General features: G+C 42.1%; 1 protein-coding gene across 8 annotated transcripts in view; it reads right to left on the reverse strand.

The window, feature by feature from the left end:
* Positions 1–1684: 1684 nt before the first annotated feature.
* The window catches only part of GAS2L3 (growth arrest specific 2 like 3), a 28958-nt gene continuing 12835 nt past the window's right edge, over positions 1685–17807 (reverse strand). For all 8 annotated transcript variants that reach the window (XM_090042834.1, XM_090042829.1, XM_090042830.1 and 5 more), the window contains 5 exons: positions 15881–16022; positions 12920–12983; positions 11895–12033; positions 9166–9273; positions 1685–5283 (listed from right to left, as the gene is read on the reverse strand). In XM_090042834.1, the coding sequence (XP_089898960.1) occupies positions 3841–5283; positions 9166–9273; positions 11895–12033; positions 12920–12983; positions 15881–16022 (1896 nt within the window). In that variant the 3' untranslated portion in view covers positions 1685–3840. The remainder of the gene's footprint in view (positions 5284–9165; positions 9274–11894; positions 12034–12919; positions 12984–15880; positions 16023–17807) is intronic.

Raw genomic sequence — 17807 nt, forward strand, 5'->3', positions numbered from 1 at the left:
TGCACATACAGATTATACGATTTCTTTTTATACTTCTGAATTTGGTGCATTTTGCTTAGGAGGCATTACGACAGCAGAAATACAGGGACAGCAATAAAAGGTGCTGCTTATCAGGACCACAGTTCAGGTTTCATTTGGCAGAACAAAAGTTCTATCGGGTGAAGAGGTTGTTCCTATCTATACACCATATAGAAGTTACCTTTAAAATCCACTTTCAATTGTTTACTTTATCAGTTGGTCACTTTAAATATGGCACATAACTGGTCTGCATTTCCCTTCTCAGATTTTATTCAGCTGTGATATAGACTCCTTTCAGATGGGCAAGTCTTTCACCCACTAAAGTCAATAGCAAGAATGTCACACATTTTCATTGGAACAGGACTGGGTCCAGCAGGTATAACATTGGTGTGACTATCAGGCCATTTCTACCCTTTTCTGCACATGCATATACTCCCATGTTTTGGGCAAAGGAAAGAATAAATTAAAGTGTAAGGACATATTTTTTTTTACTAGTCTTAAAACCACATCTCCAAGCACAGGGACAAGGTTGATGCGTTTGGTCACTCTGAGCAGTGCTTCAATACACAAGGGGCACATCTACCCAAGACACTTACTGCGCAGAAGATTAATTCTACTGCGTATTACAGCTGTGGGCAAAATCTGTACTAATGTGCAGATTTAGTCTAATCCACATTAATGTCACTAAAAAAGCATTCATCTGTACTAATGTGCAGTAGTGCCAAATACAGCACATTAATTTAGTACCTGTCATTACAAGTACTAAACTTAATGAGCTGTAATTATGGCACATCAGTGAATGTGTACACAGACCCAAAGTATTACTCAAAATCTGGTTTTGATTAAAAGTCAGAATATTATCCCAGAAAAGTTAACTCAAAACAGACCATGGTATCTTTATATTGGCTTGACAGTTTTTATTCACATCTTGTGCCACATAAGTAACAGAAGTCTTTAAAGTATGATCTGCACAAGTGAAAAACAGGCTCATGGTTTTTTTAAACTCAGAATTTTAAAAAATATACAGCTTTTAATTAATTTTAAAAGATATAGTTAATATAGCTCCAATTCTGAATAGCAAATTCCAAATTTTTGCATTTTCTATAAAATGTCTAATTTGTAATTTGCTATTCAGAATTTTTTTTAAGTTAATTACGGCTATATTTTTTTTACTCACTATGAAGTCATAGGACATAAGCCCACATGAAGTTAGGCAATAGAGGTTACAGACTGGACAGTCAGCATAACTATTGCATTTGTTCAGCAGAATGCTCAGTTTGATCTCAGTGTAACTACAACAGTTGAACTTACTGTGCTTTACTCATCTATGTATGGGTTTATTGCAACAACTTTCAATATAGACACATTTCCTCCCTTGCCTGATGCAACCCTTAACCAACTCAAAAGTTCCCACCTGGTACTCAAATTTCAATATGATTTGTCAAGTTCAGTGTATTAAATTAGATAACTGATCCCAAAGACAAAACCCTTCAATTTCTCTTTTAAAGTAAAGTAATGTGTTATATTCAGGTAACCACTCATAGAGAATTAAAAAACTAACAAACAAAGGTCAACATATCAACAATATTTATGAATGGTTCATAGAGAAAACTTAGAATCTGCAAAGAGGGTATAATAAATCTAAGATAGAATACTTGGAAGTCCGTCACCTTAAGCAGGTCTTTTATTGTAAACAGGGAATCTCAATGCATAAGACAAGTCAAATTAATCCTTGACAAGAAAAACCAAGAGCAACGAAGTTAGAGTTCCTCCACTTACATAACAATGACTTAAGCCCCATGCATTTATAAACCTAGTTAGTGATAGACTTGTTCAAAACACTTCTTAAGATAAACAAGCTTTTAGGACTTGCTTTCTCAGTTATCAAGGCTGGTTTGTTTAACATCACAAAATATTGGCCTGTTGTTCATTTAGACAATATCCACTTCTGGCAGACTAAAACCATTTCTGTACAGTAGATGTGCATAATTTAAATATAGCCATAAACAAAGGAGACTGTAACAAGGCACTGATATTAAGAGATCTACAAGGCTGCCATTGCAAGTTAGAACACATTATCAGATCATGTCCATTGCTTTGTTCCAGTTCCAAGAATAAATAATTTATACTACATAGTGTCAGGGGATGCAAGTCAGTAGGTAAAGACACATGTAATTTTTTTTAAGCAAAGTAGTAAAAATTATACTTTCCCATTTTGCTAGTCACACAATGGTATGTAGATTTTGAAAAATTGAGAGGATTCTTCTTAATGCTTGTGTTTTGGTTTTTGTACTCATCCTGACTTCAGGCTGAGCAATCAAGATAAATACTTTTTAATACTTGAAGTGACTTTCACTCCTGTGCAGAAGGTTAGCACAAAGCCATGGCACTTGATAAATCCTACTTAAGCCCACCTGGCGAGCTTAAAATGAGCTATAAGTGGAGCATAATTCTTGTGGGGCCTCTTGCACAAGAGTGAACACAGTTCTGAGGTAACACCTGGGGAAACAGTTCTGTAACTCCTAAGGAAAATGACTATTTTAGACCCACTGCAGAAGAATTAAAAAGCATGAAAAGAGTCTAGGAAGAAAAATATCTTTAAAAATTAACAACTGCAAAAAAAAAAAAATCCCAACAGGAGCATCCTCTAACAATTTCTTTCAATGATTCTATGATGTCTCAGGAAGTGTGACATGGAACCAACTTATCTTTCCATCACTTTTAAAAAGGAAAGCAGTGTTTTCAGAATCTCTGCCGGTCTGTACTCTTAAGGCATTTTTGCTAAAAATAAAACTATTTAAGAACCCCCACACACCCCAAATAGATATAAATATCATTTTAGCAGCTAAAAGAAGAGGGATTTCTGTACTTTGAAAAGACTGTTGTTACATGCTACAAGGAAAAATGCTCTCAAAGGCTCAAGAGCCTTTTCAATTACAAACTGCTCTCCAAGGAAGTTTTAAGCTCACATGTCCACATATAGTGGCTTTTTTCTCTTAGCCATTACTCTTATTTTACCAAACCAAATAATTCATCCATATACTAGATCAGAAGGCAGGCAAGGGTGCTCTAAGCATATATTTTGAAGTCCCTAAATGGATGGGAAGCTTAGGCTAATGCCTTCCGAAGCAACTCGTGCTCAACTTAACATGTTATAAGGAGCTCGTTTTCAGAAGCTGGGTGTCCATCACTTGCTGAAATAACAGACCATTTTAAAGCATCTCACATTGAACACCTCCCCCCAGAAATATCACTAGGCAAGTTAAAATAAATTGGCCTAAATCATTAAGCACTTTTATACAAGTGAACTTCCTATCCAACACTGAAATATTAGTTTGACCGTAAGTACATGGGAAGTATTTATCATCTTATTTATATTTGCACATAAATTTTGCTTTAGTATGCCCATGTTAAATAGTAATACTACCAACAGCAGGGCACTTTTCATACCAGAGCATTCCAAATATACTTAGATTGCACTTCGGAGAAATTTCTCAAATGAGCTTAAATCCACTTAAAGATAGCCTCAGCAATACCCTCTCCTCCTCCAAAGAGAGAGCAGGCATCCCAGCAAGTAAAATAATTTTCAGTGTTATAAAAGTAAAAAGAGCTTTAACTATAAACATATAGACAGATTATACAGCAATAGCAAAAACATTACCCCTACTATTTCACACAAGTATGAGAAGTAAGCATGGTTAATGTAGTGTATTTAATATCCATGTTCTTTTTGAATGAAGCAGCTGTAAGAGGCTATTCTGAAAAAAAAAAGATCAAGTCTGCAAAATATTCTGGTTGGAGGGGACGACAACATATTTCTGTTTATTTTCTGGGTTTCTTACTGCCTGTCATAACAAAATAGTGATCATCACATTTAGTCTTCAATGCAGGATCTTTAAGTACACCAGGCACCCCCTTGCTACATTTATTTGTAGTCTTTCCTTTAGAGAGGGGCTTCTTGACTGTGTCAGCCAAGGTTTTTTCACTTTTTGGGGAATTTTTAATTGAAGACTGACTTTTTGTGGCAGGCTCTGCCCTTTTTTTTGTAGTTTGTACTTTGGCTGATGTCTGAGGAAGCCTCACAACAGATAATGGAGTGCGTTCAGGATGTTTTGATAAACTGGGGCCTGTCTGAGGGTTTCTACTGACATTTTGGGCCTGTACATGCTCTCCTGCCGGCCGTCTGTTAGCAGCTGAAGGCACACTCTTGCTTGTAGGCCTCAGTGCAGGTGATGCCTTGGAAGTTTTACTAACTGCAGATGCAGAATCTGGCTGTTTTAAGATTGGAGGGGTTCTGTTATTCTTCATCAGACCAGTCCCAGGTGGTAGCACCCTTCTGGGAGCCTGGGATTGCATTCCTGTTTGAATTGGACTTTTGAAAGTGGATTTTGGTGTTTTTTCAGATGACTGATAAGAATGTGTAAGCTTAGATACAGCATGAAGATTTGCATTAGGCAGTTTGGCAGGATTTGGTGAGGATTTTGAAGCAACCAGATTAGATTTAGCTGTGGTTGATATCACTTTGCATTTAGAGGGAGCACATTTTTGTTCTGAAGGCATTGGTTCAGTCGTCCCAGAGAATTCAGACATCTCATTTGGAGAGCAAGAGGCAGCTGAAAGTGGCACTGGTGCTGGAGAATTCGGGGATGGTACGAGTTTGACCTTAGGAGTATCTCGGGACCAAATACATTTACTCGGTGTCTTTGAATTGCCAGGAGCTGTTCTTAATACTGCAGGGGAAGAGCTTTTGCTTCCAGATTGTGCTTGCTTTGAAAAAGCAGTTGGAGAGTTACACAGAGGAGACTCCAATTTCTTTGAAGTGCTTGTTAAAGATTTAAAAGGTAACTGGGCAACTGATGCTGAGGAACCTTGTACCTTGGAACATACTGACACCGGCTTGGTCGTAGAGGGCGTGTTCATTGCTCTTCTGGGGGATGCCAGGGCAGGTGTCTGTGGCCGTTTAGATAACACTTGCTTACTGCGGACTGCATGAGCACCTTTTGTTGCTGAACCAGGAGCTGGGGATTTTGAATTTTGTTTCTGAAACATATTAACAGCTGATATGGGATTCATTACAGGAGGCTGTAGAGGTTTAGCTGATGGATCAGAGGTGCTTTCATTAGTTCCACCTTTCTGAAAGGCCAGGATTTTTTGCTCCAGAGTTGCAAATTGCAACACACGACAAGGATCATATTTGAGTAGAAAACCTTGAAGAGTATCCCAACCTCCACCAACACGTACCATCACGTGTTTGCCATGCAGCATCTAAGAAAGGTTGGGAGGGAAGAAGGAAGAGGTTAATGAAACTGAAAACATAACTACTTTGGTATAAACTATATTGCCAAAATGCATATGTAGCATCACTTCCTATGCTACAACTTGAATTCGTTGGGATTAATTAACATATCAAACAAAACAACCCCACAATGTAACTTTGATAAAGTACCATTTATATAGTGTCCTATTCTGTCCCCCGTCTTTATTCTGTCCCCCGTCTTTTTTTTTAAATGAATCTAAAACAAAGACTTGTTTTGGTCCTTCTTGACATTACTGGCAATATTTTCGTGACAGAGATAAATATATTAGCCAATTACTTGCCTATCATTGAAGTGGCAGGGCATTAGCAGCACTCTTTGTCTCCTCTCTATTTTTTTTTTGTTTTTTTAAACTTATGACAACTTCTAAAGTGGCCAGAGGCCACACCCTAGGCAGGATGCATGCTATAAGGGCCACAATAGTACAAACCATGGGTATTGTTCCCTCAACCCAGTTGCCACTTCACAATTCTCCCACACACATGCAGACAGCCTGCTTTCCTGCTTTAATGCATTCCTGTCTCTGGTCCTGCCTCCACCACTCCATTATGCATATGGCCGGACCACAGGCTTCTTACCGCAGGCTCCCCAACACTGCAGGGTGGGCTATACTACACTGCCCCTAGAGGCAGGTACAGGATTGGCAGCTGAGGGGCAGCCTAGAGACCCTCACTTTTGCTGCAGCAGAAGCAATAGGGGGAGGGGGAGTGGCTACCAAGTGAGAGCAGACGTATGGCTCTAGTTTCCTCTCTAGAGCCTTGTGGGAGAGCTTATGTCGTGGTAATTTTAGGGATCACTTGGGTTAACAGTTACCCGTGAATGCAGGAGACTGAACTCAATAGCTCCTTCCAGTCTTTAGACTAGGTAAACAAAACAGTGTAAGTAATGTGTCTAGAATACAAAGCGAACTGAAAATGCTAAGGCAAAAATTGTTCCTGTCAAGACTGTGTGTTACTAGACACTGTACATTATAGCAATATTTTCAGACAAGTTAGTTTCAAGAGGACAATGTCCCAGTTCCTCAGAAATTGTCTAGTCAGTATTGAAATCAACATTTATATTCTGTTGAGCTAGCTTCTTTGCAGTTCGATTTATGACTTCAAATAGTAACGTAAAGCACTAAACTTTAAATTTAGGCAATTCAGTTTAGTTGTAACTATTTATACAGCAGCAGTTTGACACAATAGAAGGTGCAGACAGAAGTGCAGCTCCCGGGTCTAACTCATGGTGCTTCAAAGAAAGCGCCATGAGTTAAACTAATCCTCCCAACCCAATGGATGTTAGCTGTTTGGTTGGGAGGTTGAGGGATCAAGCTCCAATTTGAAGTCAATCCAGGGAGAGAGGCTGTGATTCTGCAGCCTCCTCCCCTGGCTCTACTCTCCCACCGCCCCAGATCCCATGCTGACTCAGGATAGGAGAAGGAGAACACAGGGAAGGGAGGTCCATTCTGCGGTTTTCCCAGCCACGCCGGGGTGAGGGTGGATTGGAACCCCCACTGGGGGGGGGAGGGAGGGAAGACTCCAGTCCACCCACCTCATCCTCCAGGACAGTCAAATGGGTCGCTAACTGGTTGGAGGGCCGCACCCAGAGGGTGGTAGTGGATGGGTTCTTCTCGACCTGGAAGGACGTGGGCAGCGGGGTTCCGCAGGGCTCGGTCCTCGGGCCCGCACTGTTCAACATCTTCATCAGTGACTTGGATGAGGGGGTAGAAAGCACCCTGTTCAAGTTTGCTGATGACACTAAGATGTGGGGGGATGTGGGTGCACTAGAAGGGTGCAATAGGCTACAAGCTGACCTTGACAGGTTGCAACGGTGGGCGGATGAGAATAGGATGGGGTTTAACACTGATAAGTGCAAGGTGTTGCACATGGGGAGGAAGAACCGGCACCACACTTACAGGTTGGGGAACTCCCCTCTTGCCAGCACGGAGACGGAAAAGGATCTTGGAGTCGTCATTGACTCCACGATGAACATGGGCCAGCAGTGTGGGGAGGCAGTCAAGAAGGCCAACCGTACCCTGTCATGCATCCACAGATGCATCTCGAGCAGGTCCAGGGAGGTGATCCTCCCCCTCTATGCGGCACTGGTCAGGCCGCAGCTGGAGTACTGCATCCAGTTCTGGGCGCCACACTTCAAGAGGGACGTGGACAATATGGAAAGAGTCCAGAGGAGGGCCACTCGTATGATCAGGGGTCAGCAGGGCAGGCCTTATGAGGAGAGGCTACGGGACCTGAACCTGTTTAGCCTCCACAAGAGAAGGTTAAGGGGAAGACCTTGTGGCCTGCTACAAACTGGTCAGGGGGGATCAGCAGGTATTGGGGGAGTCCCTGTTCCCCCGTGTGCTGCCAGGAGTGACCAGGAATAACGGTCACAAGCTGGCGGAGGGTAGGTTTAGATTAAATATTGGGAGGCGCTACTTCACAGTCAGGGCGGCTAGGGCCTGGAACCGGCTTCCAGGGGAAGTGGTGCAGGCTCCTAGCCTGGGGATTTTTAAAAGGAAGTTAGATGAGCACCTTGCCGGGGTCATCTGACCCCGGTGCTCTTTCCTGCCAAGGCAGGGGGTCGGACTAGATGATCTACCTAGGTCCCTTCCGACTCTAGCTACTATGAAACTATGACCAACTGAACAACCCTCAAAATAAGCTCCCCTCCACTCCCTTCCCCCTCCCATTTTGAAAACAACACCGGGAGCGGTGCTGGGCTTTGTCAGCCAAATCCTGCTCCCAGCAAGCACAGATGGAAGTTACGGAGGACACTGGACTTTGGAGCACCTTCATCTGAATCATCAGGTAATGAGAGTTCAGATTTTTGTGGTATCAGGCCCTTTTAAAGCATTCTTCAGCCATGTGCTTGTGTTCACAGCTGTAGAGCACTTTCAGAGGCCAGACTGGGCAAACATTGTCACTTCTATCTGTGCCTACTATTTACACTATAAACCCCTCTCCTAGAAAGATTTTTCTTGAACCACACACACAAGACTTCATATAACTAGGATTTCATTTTCTCAATCTTTTTTGGTTAAGATTATGTTTTTATATTAGTGCATATGAATCAGAATGCCCATATGGCAAACTAGTGTAAACTACACTATTAACTGCATGAGAGACAGAAGGTATCTCATTCTCATATGTTACCTCCCCTTCTTTCTCTCCCTCTCCCCTCTGTTTTATCTTTCCATACGCTCCCCAGTGAGCTAGCAGCAAATACCCAAAGTGTCCTGAGAAAAATATTCTTATGTTCTTCCATCCTCAACTTCTGGGGAACTGGAAGACATTAGGACTTCAACTAGAACATTGGTCCTGAACTCTGATACAAAGATGAAGCCCCCCCAGTCGATCATATTTGAGGCCCTAATCTCTCTCCAGCAGAAAAGAAAAGGAGCTTTTTGCCTCTTTCCCAATCCAAAGTCTCCTGGTTGCTACCAATCTCCCTCTTAAGGGTTACCCTAAGAGAGACTTCTCCTTCAAAAAAAAATCTCTGGGATAAAACTGCTGCGCCTACAAACAGAGGCATGGACACTCTGAAAGGACATACAACAATCCACTATCCTTGACCCCCTCTGCTGTGGTAACTAAATATTATTTCTTCCCTTCCTGTTATGCTTCCAAGTCACCAATGACCTGTGACAGATCACAAGACTGGCGTGGCCATTGCTAGGTATCCAGATATTAAACCAGTCACTCAAAAGTTATGCAAATTGTGTATTCCTGTTCAGCTGTTTAGACATACGGGACTGAATTAAAAATCCAGTTGTCTTAGAACTCAGCCTAGATAAGACAGAGGCAAATGTTACTCAGGGGATGAGGAACCAGTCAAGAACTGCACCACTTACTCGTATGAAGAGGATTTTATCTCCCAGCCTATACCGCCCTTCAGATAAATACTCAATTGAAAACCTATGGGAACAGCTGCAGGGAGGATCTTCTGCTATGTGCTTAACCTAGGTTTAAAATAAATGAGAGAAAAATTTAACGTTTTATTGCTATTAATATTTTTAAAAGATTAGGTTATGGTAATTATTGGTAAATTAAACTACTGAGAAGTCTTGTAAGCAGTTGTAAAAGAAAGTTAATAAATACATCCCCATCGAGATACTTTTCCTCCCTAGAAGAACCCAACAGATAGAACTTGTACATATAATTTGAAGTAAAAAATGCACACAGACATGCAAAACATTATCTTTCAAGAAAGACAGGACATGGTTCTTATTTAGCAGTTTTTAGAGTTCCTTCTCCCACATGTATTTTCCTTCCTTTTCTTAGCCCACTGAATGATTTGTTTCCTTCAGTTTGGGTAGCACTGCCAAAATACACAGCTCCATGAAGACAGCTTTCTTTTTGGTCTCAAATACAGTTCCACCAGATGGCTGGGACTACATGCTCAAATAGTATTTAGCAGAACTAGGTCTCATTCTGGTCTCATCTGAAGAGGTTTTTAACAGTACATTTTAGGAGGAGAAAAAGCCATCTATGGAGGGGTCAAGAGAGAGACAAAATGAAAGAAGCTACACATGAATTAGCCCCATAGTTGAACAAGAGAATTGTTTGTTTTAAGGGGAGAGGGTGGAAAGACAGATATGGAAGAACAACAAACCACCGTTATGTAATGGAAGTTCAAGACCATTGATAAACTACAGTATTACTTAGCCTTTAACAAGAAACAACCTTCACATGTCATAGTGGAGTTGATCAGAAGACTCTGTGGTGGGAAAAATCCCCACCCAAAGCCAAACCTATTTTAAACATTTAAAGACTTAAATATTCAAGTTTAGACAAAATAGAGAAGCTGCAAACAGGCCTTAAGAGATTTATTCTTAAGCAATGCGAGTCATTTCCTTTCCTGAATGAAGGAAAATTTCCTCCTAGTTCTAATTAAAGAAACTGACTCAAACAATTCTAAGATATTTTACTAGTGTTGAAATGCTGCAACTATGATGGTCCAGGAAAAATGAGAGGCAAGGATTTCTGTGGGTGATATCTTTTATTGGACCCACTTAGCTCATCCAAGTCTATCCCAACAATGCAGTTGGTTCAATAAAAGATACCTTGGAGATGCAAGGATTTTTGTGGGTGATATTTTAAACAAGTTTGATTCCTCAACAGGTTTTGCCATGACAAAAGAATCCCAAACTTCAATTTGCTATTGTGACAGGGGCCCATGCAGGGCTGGGTCTCTGTGTTGGCCCACCCACCTGTTTAGGGCAGTTTGCCCTGTCTTGTCTGCCATGACTTGATGTAATAAATTGGATGTTGAATGTGGAAGGCTGCCCATTAAATGCTCTGATGCCTAGGGCATTGTACATGGCTCCAACCTTCCCTATACCTTGCCCCATGCCTCGCAGGTGGCATTGAAAATTGGTAACAGCTCTGGCCCAAGGCCGGGATAAACTCTGCTCCTTGCTGGGCCATTAGCATTCTAGTCTTGCACTCAGCCCCCTCTTACAGGGCCTCATTCATACTGCCCTTCAGTGGACCACTCCCAACTCACCATGGATCCGTGCAGCCCTTTGGCCCTACTCTCTTCCAGCTTTCCTACTCACACTCTAGCTGGCACACACACAGCCCTTCAGGCCCTGTGGCTACCGGCCTTATGCCTCAGACTGGGCTGAACTCAGCCACTAGCCCCTCTCCAAGAAACTTACTCCTGTTGTAACCCACATAGGGGTTGGTCCATGTGCAGCCCTTCAGGCCGCCCCTGCAACCCTACTCTATGCCTACCACACACAGCCCTTCAAGCACTACCATGCACCCTACTCCGTGCAGACCTCCATACAAATATTTCTGCCCCATCGCTGGGGCCTCCAGGGTCATATACCCTATGGGCTCAGGTGTCCGCAGATGTGCCTCACCCCCTGTGCCTGTTCCTGCTCCAAAGCTGCCCACGGGGCAGTGGTAGCTGGGGTTATAAGGTGCCCCTACCCGCCTTTCACTAGGGGCGCAACTGGCCTGGCATTTCTGGGGAACTACCCCCACCATGGGAAGTCCCACCAAGCCATCCTTCCCCAGCAGGGTGTAGTTTTCAGTCATGCCCCAGGACCAGGAGCCTCCTACCATCCCCACAGCTCCTGCCCTTACCTCTAAGATGTTCCAAGCAGCTCCAGCTGGGAGGTGTTTTTTCCCCAGCTGTTTGCAGCAACTGCTGGCTCAGCCTGGAGGATTTGAGCTAAAATAGAGGCTACTCAGCCCTCTCCTCCACTCCCTGGGACCGCCTGCAGTCATGTGACCGCCTCATCAGGGCTGCCTTGTACCTGCCGGCTGCCTGCTCTCAGCCCTTAAAGTGGCAGGCACCAAAGGTGCTCTGCCACAGCCATGTGTATTAAAAAGGCACAACTCTACCCTGTTTAATATTAAATACACTGAATGTCATTTAAGAACAACACAGAATAAAGCTTACCCATCTAGTATGCCACGTTGCTTTCAATGTGTGGGCTGTGTGCTCAAGAACACACAAAGCCCTTGGATCCACAAGTTTGGGTACGTAAAGAGAGGCACAGCACACCCCAAAATCAGGCACGAGTCATTTGAAGCCCTCATCACAGACAAAGACATGTCCAGTACTTACTGCTTCATGTAGCTCCCCATGGTGACAACAGGGCTTTGGGATGCTAACAGGTGTTACAGGTCCGGAGGTCATTAGCAATGTTTCTTCTAACTCGATTTCCTTCTCCAATTTTACTAGCACAGGAGGTTCAACTCCATATCTGAACACAAATACAGATAAGATGGTGGGAAAAACAATTTCATAATGAAACTAAACAACTGGAGAAAAATATATTATAAAGGAAAGAAAAGGAAAGAAAAGATGCGATGAATAACTGAAAAGGGGAAAGAAAACCATTCCCAGAAAAGTCCAATCTATCAGAGGAAGAATGATCTAGGTGTTCCAATAATAGAATTCAGGTTAGGGAGATTTTTACTCAGACATTTTCTGAGTTGGTTAGCAACATCCTGCTTTTGGCTGAGTTATGTTCAACAGCTAGCACACATCTGTTCCCAGTCACTGGGCCACTGGGGAGAAGCGAAGAGGACTTTGGAAACAGCAAAAGTTGGTAAACATTAGAAAATCCAAATTACAGGAAAATGTTAAGAAAAAGTTCATTGTATTCCCAATGGAAGGCAAGAGACCATGAACATGTTTAAAAGTTTTTAAAAATTAAAGAATTGAAAAGTTTGGGGTATTTAAAACTCTTAAAAAGCCTAAAAAAAACCCTGGGGTCAAAGTACCAGTTATAACCTCCTCTCTTTACACATGGGGGTATCCTCTTGATATTGATGGGGCTGACTAACATTTAGCCATATTGGTACAACCTATATTAAGAAGCAGTATAGATCTGCACCTTCCCAAGAGGAACATCTGGAAACCTAAGGCACCTATTCACAATGGTGGGGATATTTCCTTTAAAAAGCATCCAAGCTGTAGGCACGGTCTGACAACAGAGCTGCTAATTAGTTTCTTTTTGGGGGCAGAAAATATTTTGGCTGTGCTTAAAGATACAGTGTTATAATATGGTATACAAACCAACAGGATATATACTTACCAGAACAAATTTTTTGGCTTTTATTTAGAAAACTTGTTTGACTACATACCTTGATACTATGCGACCAATTTCCAGTAGACAGAGATACACCTGTCTTGGATCCTTATGCAAAACTAGAAAGGAAAAAGAAGTCACACTTCTTCCTGAGAAAGCTCTACTAGATAAGACCTATAGGCTAAGTACAGAGAATGGCAGACTGTTGGGATCGCCACCCATTCCCCGAACCACCCTTGCATTCTGCAAACAAGCTACATTCACACATAGTTTTCAGGTGTGCAATACCATGAATAGGGGACATTTATTATGCACTCACTCCCCCAACCCTTTATTGCCTCCTTCATCAACCACCATTGCATCTTCCAGTCTCAAAACCTGCATCTCACCCAGGCTTCCTTTACAGGTCCTCAAATGGATCTGGTTTGGGTCCTCCACATTTGAATTTTAAATGTCTTTAAAACTGAGGATTTTTAAAATACTGAATATTATTCTCCTTCCTTTTTTCCATTTTGCTACTGAAAGCAGGAAACAGAGGAAAGCAGGGGAAAGGTTAAGACAAGGGAAACTAGATTTGTTGTTAAAAAAAATAATTCTTGAGGTTTTTTGGGGGGGGCGGGGTTTAAACTCACTATTTTTTATGAAACGGTTAGGATAAAATCCCAGAAACATTGTCATTGTTTATACAACTATTTATCTCTATGGCAGGTGAAAATACTATGTAAAAACTAAAAAACAGTTGAGTGATTACTTACAACAGTGACCTAGAAAACAATATATAATGGAAATGATCAAAGATAGAAATCTAAAAATGACTACATCTGCACAGTACTGTATTTGACAGGACAGGCTTGACTTTTCAATCTCTACTAAATGTGTTTAGTAGAGAGTGGTTACAGACAAAGGCAAGCTAACTCTGTAGACTGACTGGGGATAGACACTATTATTTCCAATGAAATTCAATGCACTAATGTCAATTTGACATTCACAAGTGAGACAATTTAAAATAAGACTGGTTGTCTCCCTCCAAGATGCCAATCATAATCCTCAACTAAGAAATCCTTATAATTTTTCAAAGTTGTTTTGCTTATAAAATTAGTTGTCTTGCCTAGATTTTTTTTTCACATTATCCTCTTCTCAAACTCCACTCTCAATGCCAATCTATATTTTAAAAAACTGGGTCATGGAGGTCTGGAATAAAGTTGACACAACATGGTCCAAAATAGACATACATTCAAAGTTTTTTTTTCTTATTCTGCTCAAAGTGCCTTTTCTCTGAAAACTAAGTCATGACTTTCCCTCAGATCTGTGTAGAAGCCTCGTGGTGTTTTACTAACCATTATTGAGCAAGATGCCTGGCTTCTTGTTAAAGCAGAAGCAGGAACAGAGTATCCAGTCACAAGCAACTGCCCACTTTTCACTAGTCTGGCACCATTTACCTTCATAACCTCCTGTCCCTTTCTAAAAGTATCTGCTGCAACGTGTTGACAGGAAAGGATAACTGCCAAATTTCAGAGGCAGTCCTTACTATGTTACTCAGGAACAGCTTGAAAGCTTAATGGGGCACGAAGAGTAGCCACCTTTCCACTGAAGCTCACAGGACAAGAGAGACACTGCATTAGCATCTGTGCCACGCAACCTGTCAAATACCATACATAGACTTCAAAACACTGTTGGCCCTAAACAGAAAGATACAGCAGAGGAAATCCTTGCCACTGGAAATTAACTTCGTTTTAAATCATCCATTTCAGAGGGCAATTAACGTTTTCAGGCAACACAAAGACTGAACTGAAGAAATTAAAGGAACCCAGTTCTGTTATGGTGACATCCCACTGTTTTCACAACTTAATACTGAAATATGGGAGAAGGTTTGCAGATCTAACAGGAAAAAAAATCACTTTCCTAATTAAACCTGAAAACCAAGCTATGAATATATTGTATGCATGTTTTCTAATTTCATAGGAAAAACTGTCTCAAAGAATAGGAAAAGTCACCTTCCCTGCTAGCAATGAGGATTTAAAAAGAATAGTTGACCAATAAAATGAGCTGGCAGTGATTGGTGCCATTTTAGTGTCATAAGCATTATCAGTGTATATGAAGGGTTGTATAAATCAGTAAGTAAATCATCCCTACATGCTTCATTTTTGCTTACTACTGCGTATTTTGTGTTCTGTTCAACATTCATTTCGTAATATTACAGGAGTATCCTCTAGGTGCCTTTGTCCACAAGGGTTGGGCTACTCTGTTTCTATTCAACTAATAGGCAATGCGAAAAGAAAGAAAGAAAGAAAGAAAACCACCACATTTAATTGCGATACAATGAATGTCCAATAACTTTTCTTAATGAGCAATCAAAGTGTTCATTCCATCTGGGAAATGAATCTGGCAGCTGTTGGTTACAACGTACAGACTGAACACTAGAGGCACAAGCTCAGTTGACAAGCTTTGTTTGCATATCCACGTAGTTAAAGAGAAAGATGCAAGGCATTTACAGTCGCACCAGGTAGTTCCTGATGTAAAATGTTAATTACCAACAGACTCTTGGAACTTCAGGCACAGAACCCCAAGGTAGCCATCTAATTTAGTAATCATGCATTCATTATTCTGAGCATTTTCCACAGTGAATAAGGGATGTTACTATGTATTGACTCCTGGTCCTTATGGTCCTCTAGCACTGGAAAAAAAAAATTATGAAAAGTTTGCTTTCCTTTCAATTAGCCTGGTGGTTTTTTGCTACGAGGGAAACCATGTGATAGTTTGCCGTCCTATTTTTAGATTTTGCCTCCTCCCAGATGGCAACTTATAAGCCTGGAAAAGAATCCTTCAGTCAAATTAGATAACATAACAATAAGGTCTGATCCTGCAAACTTTCTTATATAAACAGTCCCAGCAAAGTCACAGTCACTGCTTGCCTGACAAGTAATAGCTGCAAATTAGGCTCCAGATAAAAGAGCTTTGTACAGTCAAACTTAAAGAAATATAAATCAAAATAATTGCACAAAAAAGAAAGAGTTACCTAAACCTTCTGATTCAAAGAGATAAGTCTCATCAACGCCAATGCATCTACACCAGTTAAGAAAGTTGGCTGTATTATCTCTAGCAAAAAAGGATCCTGATGGAGCATCCGTCTTGCATGGGACTTTTCTCATAGGAAAATCCTGTCAAGAAATTAAAAATATACACATTTATATCAATATTTTAAAATGAATTTTATGAGGAAAAAAAATCTTGCGTCTAAAGTATAAAAATGGGAGTTAGTCATTCGAACTGATGCATCCAAATGAAGGGATAGCTAATGCAGGGGGAGTGTATGGTATGCACAAATGTGTACACACATGGTTATTCTGCCAGAGTTGAGAATCAAGATAAGGAAAAAAGGTGACCGCCACTGTGGTAGCTCAGCCTCGGATTTGGCCTCTCCTAAAGGAGCAGCTACATCTGCCTAACCATCTCCTGAAATGTGAGAAAGGGAATTCAGTTGATAGCTTCCTTGATCTAATTCAGGGGTGCCCAATCTCCAGCCTGCAGGCCAAATATGGCCACGCAGTCTTGGAATCTGACCCACAGGGCTCCCCACGGGTTGAAAAACTTGACAGCAAGGGAGTAGTGGTAGTTAATACTGCTACCCCTCCCCCCTGCCAAATTCCCAAGCATGACAGGATGAACCAGAGCCAGGAGCTGGGCCATGGTCCTCCCCCCACATGGTTGGCTGGGGCCAGGCCACTCCCACTTCCCTCCACCCAGCCAGGCTGGGGCCAGGCCACACCTTTCTCCTGCCTGGCCAGCCTGGGGCTGGACCCTGCCCCCTTCCCCCATATGGCTGGGCCCCCACGCCCTTCCCCAAATGGAGCTGGGCCACATACCCTTCCCCACACTTGCCAAGTTGGTGCTGGGCCATCCCCACCTTCCTCCTGCAGAGATCGGGGCCAGATAATGTCCAACCCTCCTGCTCCCACCCGCAGGGCGAGGCTCCCTTCCCTGGTGCAGCTGGATCAGGCTGGTCTCCTCATCCCCCCACCCCTGTGCAGCTGGATGGGGCCCCACAGCACCTGCCCCAAGTACTGGATTGGGTCCAGCCAGATCCAGGCCACGGACGGACCAGGCACTACCATTCCAGGCCCCTGGGCAAAAAGGTTGAGCACCACTGATACAGTCAATCACTGTTTTGCTGTCCCCACCTCCAGACTCCATGCTGCAGCAGCAGGACCCCACACCCCCAGCACAGTTCTGCTTGAGAGGTATTGGCATTTCTATCAGTTTATGAAAACACAACAGTGAAGTTAAAGAACAAAGTTCATTTGAGAAAGTTGAACAGCAGAGTAATCTAAACATTGATAAAAACTAACAAGTGCTACCAGCCCATGATTAACCACCTTCAGTAAAACACATGAGTCTTGGCTTTATGCAGTTTTAGAAAAATCACCTTCACACCAATTTGACTGCAATAGACTTTACGATGGGTTAAGAATGCTTTCTTCCAAGTTATTTCCCATTTTTCTGTCCATGTTAAACTATGTTACCAGGGCTTGTTTGTTTGTTTGTAACTATACAAAAAGTGCTCCCAAGGAAGTAAAGGTATGAATCCGATGATTCAAGCCCTTCCCTCTCTCAGGGGGAACTTGATAAACTATATGGCAACTTTCTCGTTTCTGTATACATCCAAGCACTATTCCAAATACTCTTTCTAGCTCAAGTATACTGGAGAACATGTTGCATATAGTAATAATATTTGTACAGGTGCTAGGTTCATGTCCTGAATCAAGGTTTTTATTTTGTATAAAATGATAGAGCATTCCTACCCCCGCCCTCCACCCCTAATTTCTGCATAGTCTTCGTTGCTAAAATGTGTTTAAAGTGCCAGTGGTATTCACGCATTGGCAATCTACTTGCCTACCAGCAAGAGTCACAGTCAGAACATGAAGTCCTTCAATTGGAAGGTTGCC

Source organism: Crocodylus siamensis, chromosome 4 (genome assembly GCF_052110815.1).
Source record: "Crocodylus siamensis isolate JL-2025a chromosome 4, ASM5211081v1, whole genome shotgun sequence".
Taxonomy (NCBI): domain Eukaryota; kingdom Metazoa; phylum Chordata; order Crocodylia; family Crocodylidae; genus Crocodylus; species Crocodylus siamensis.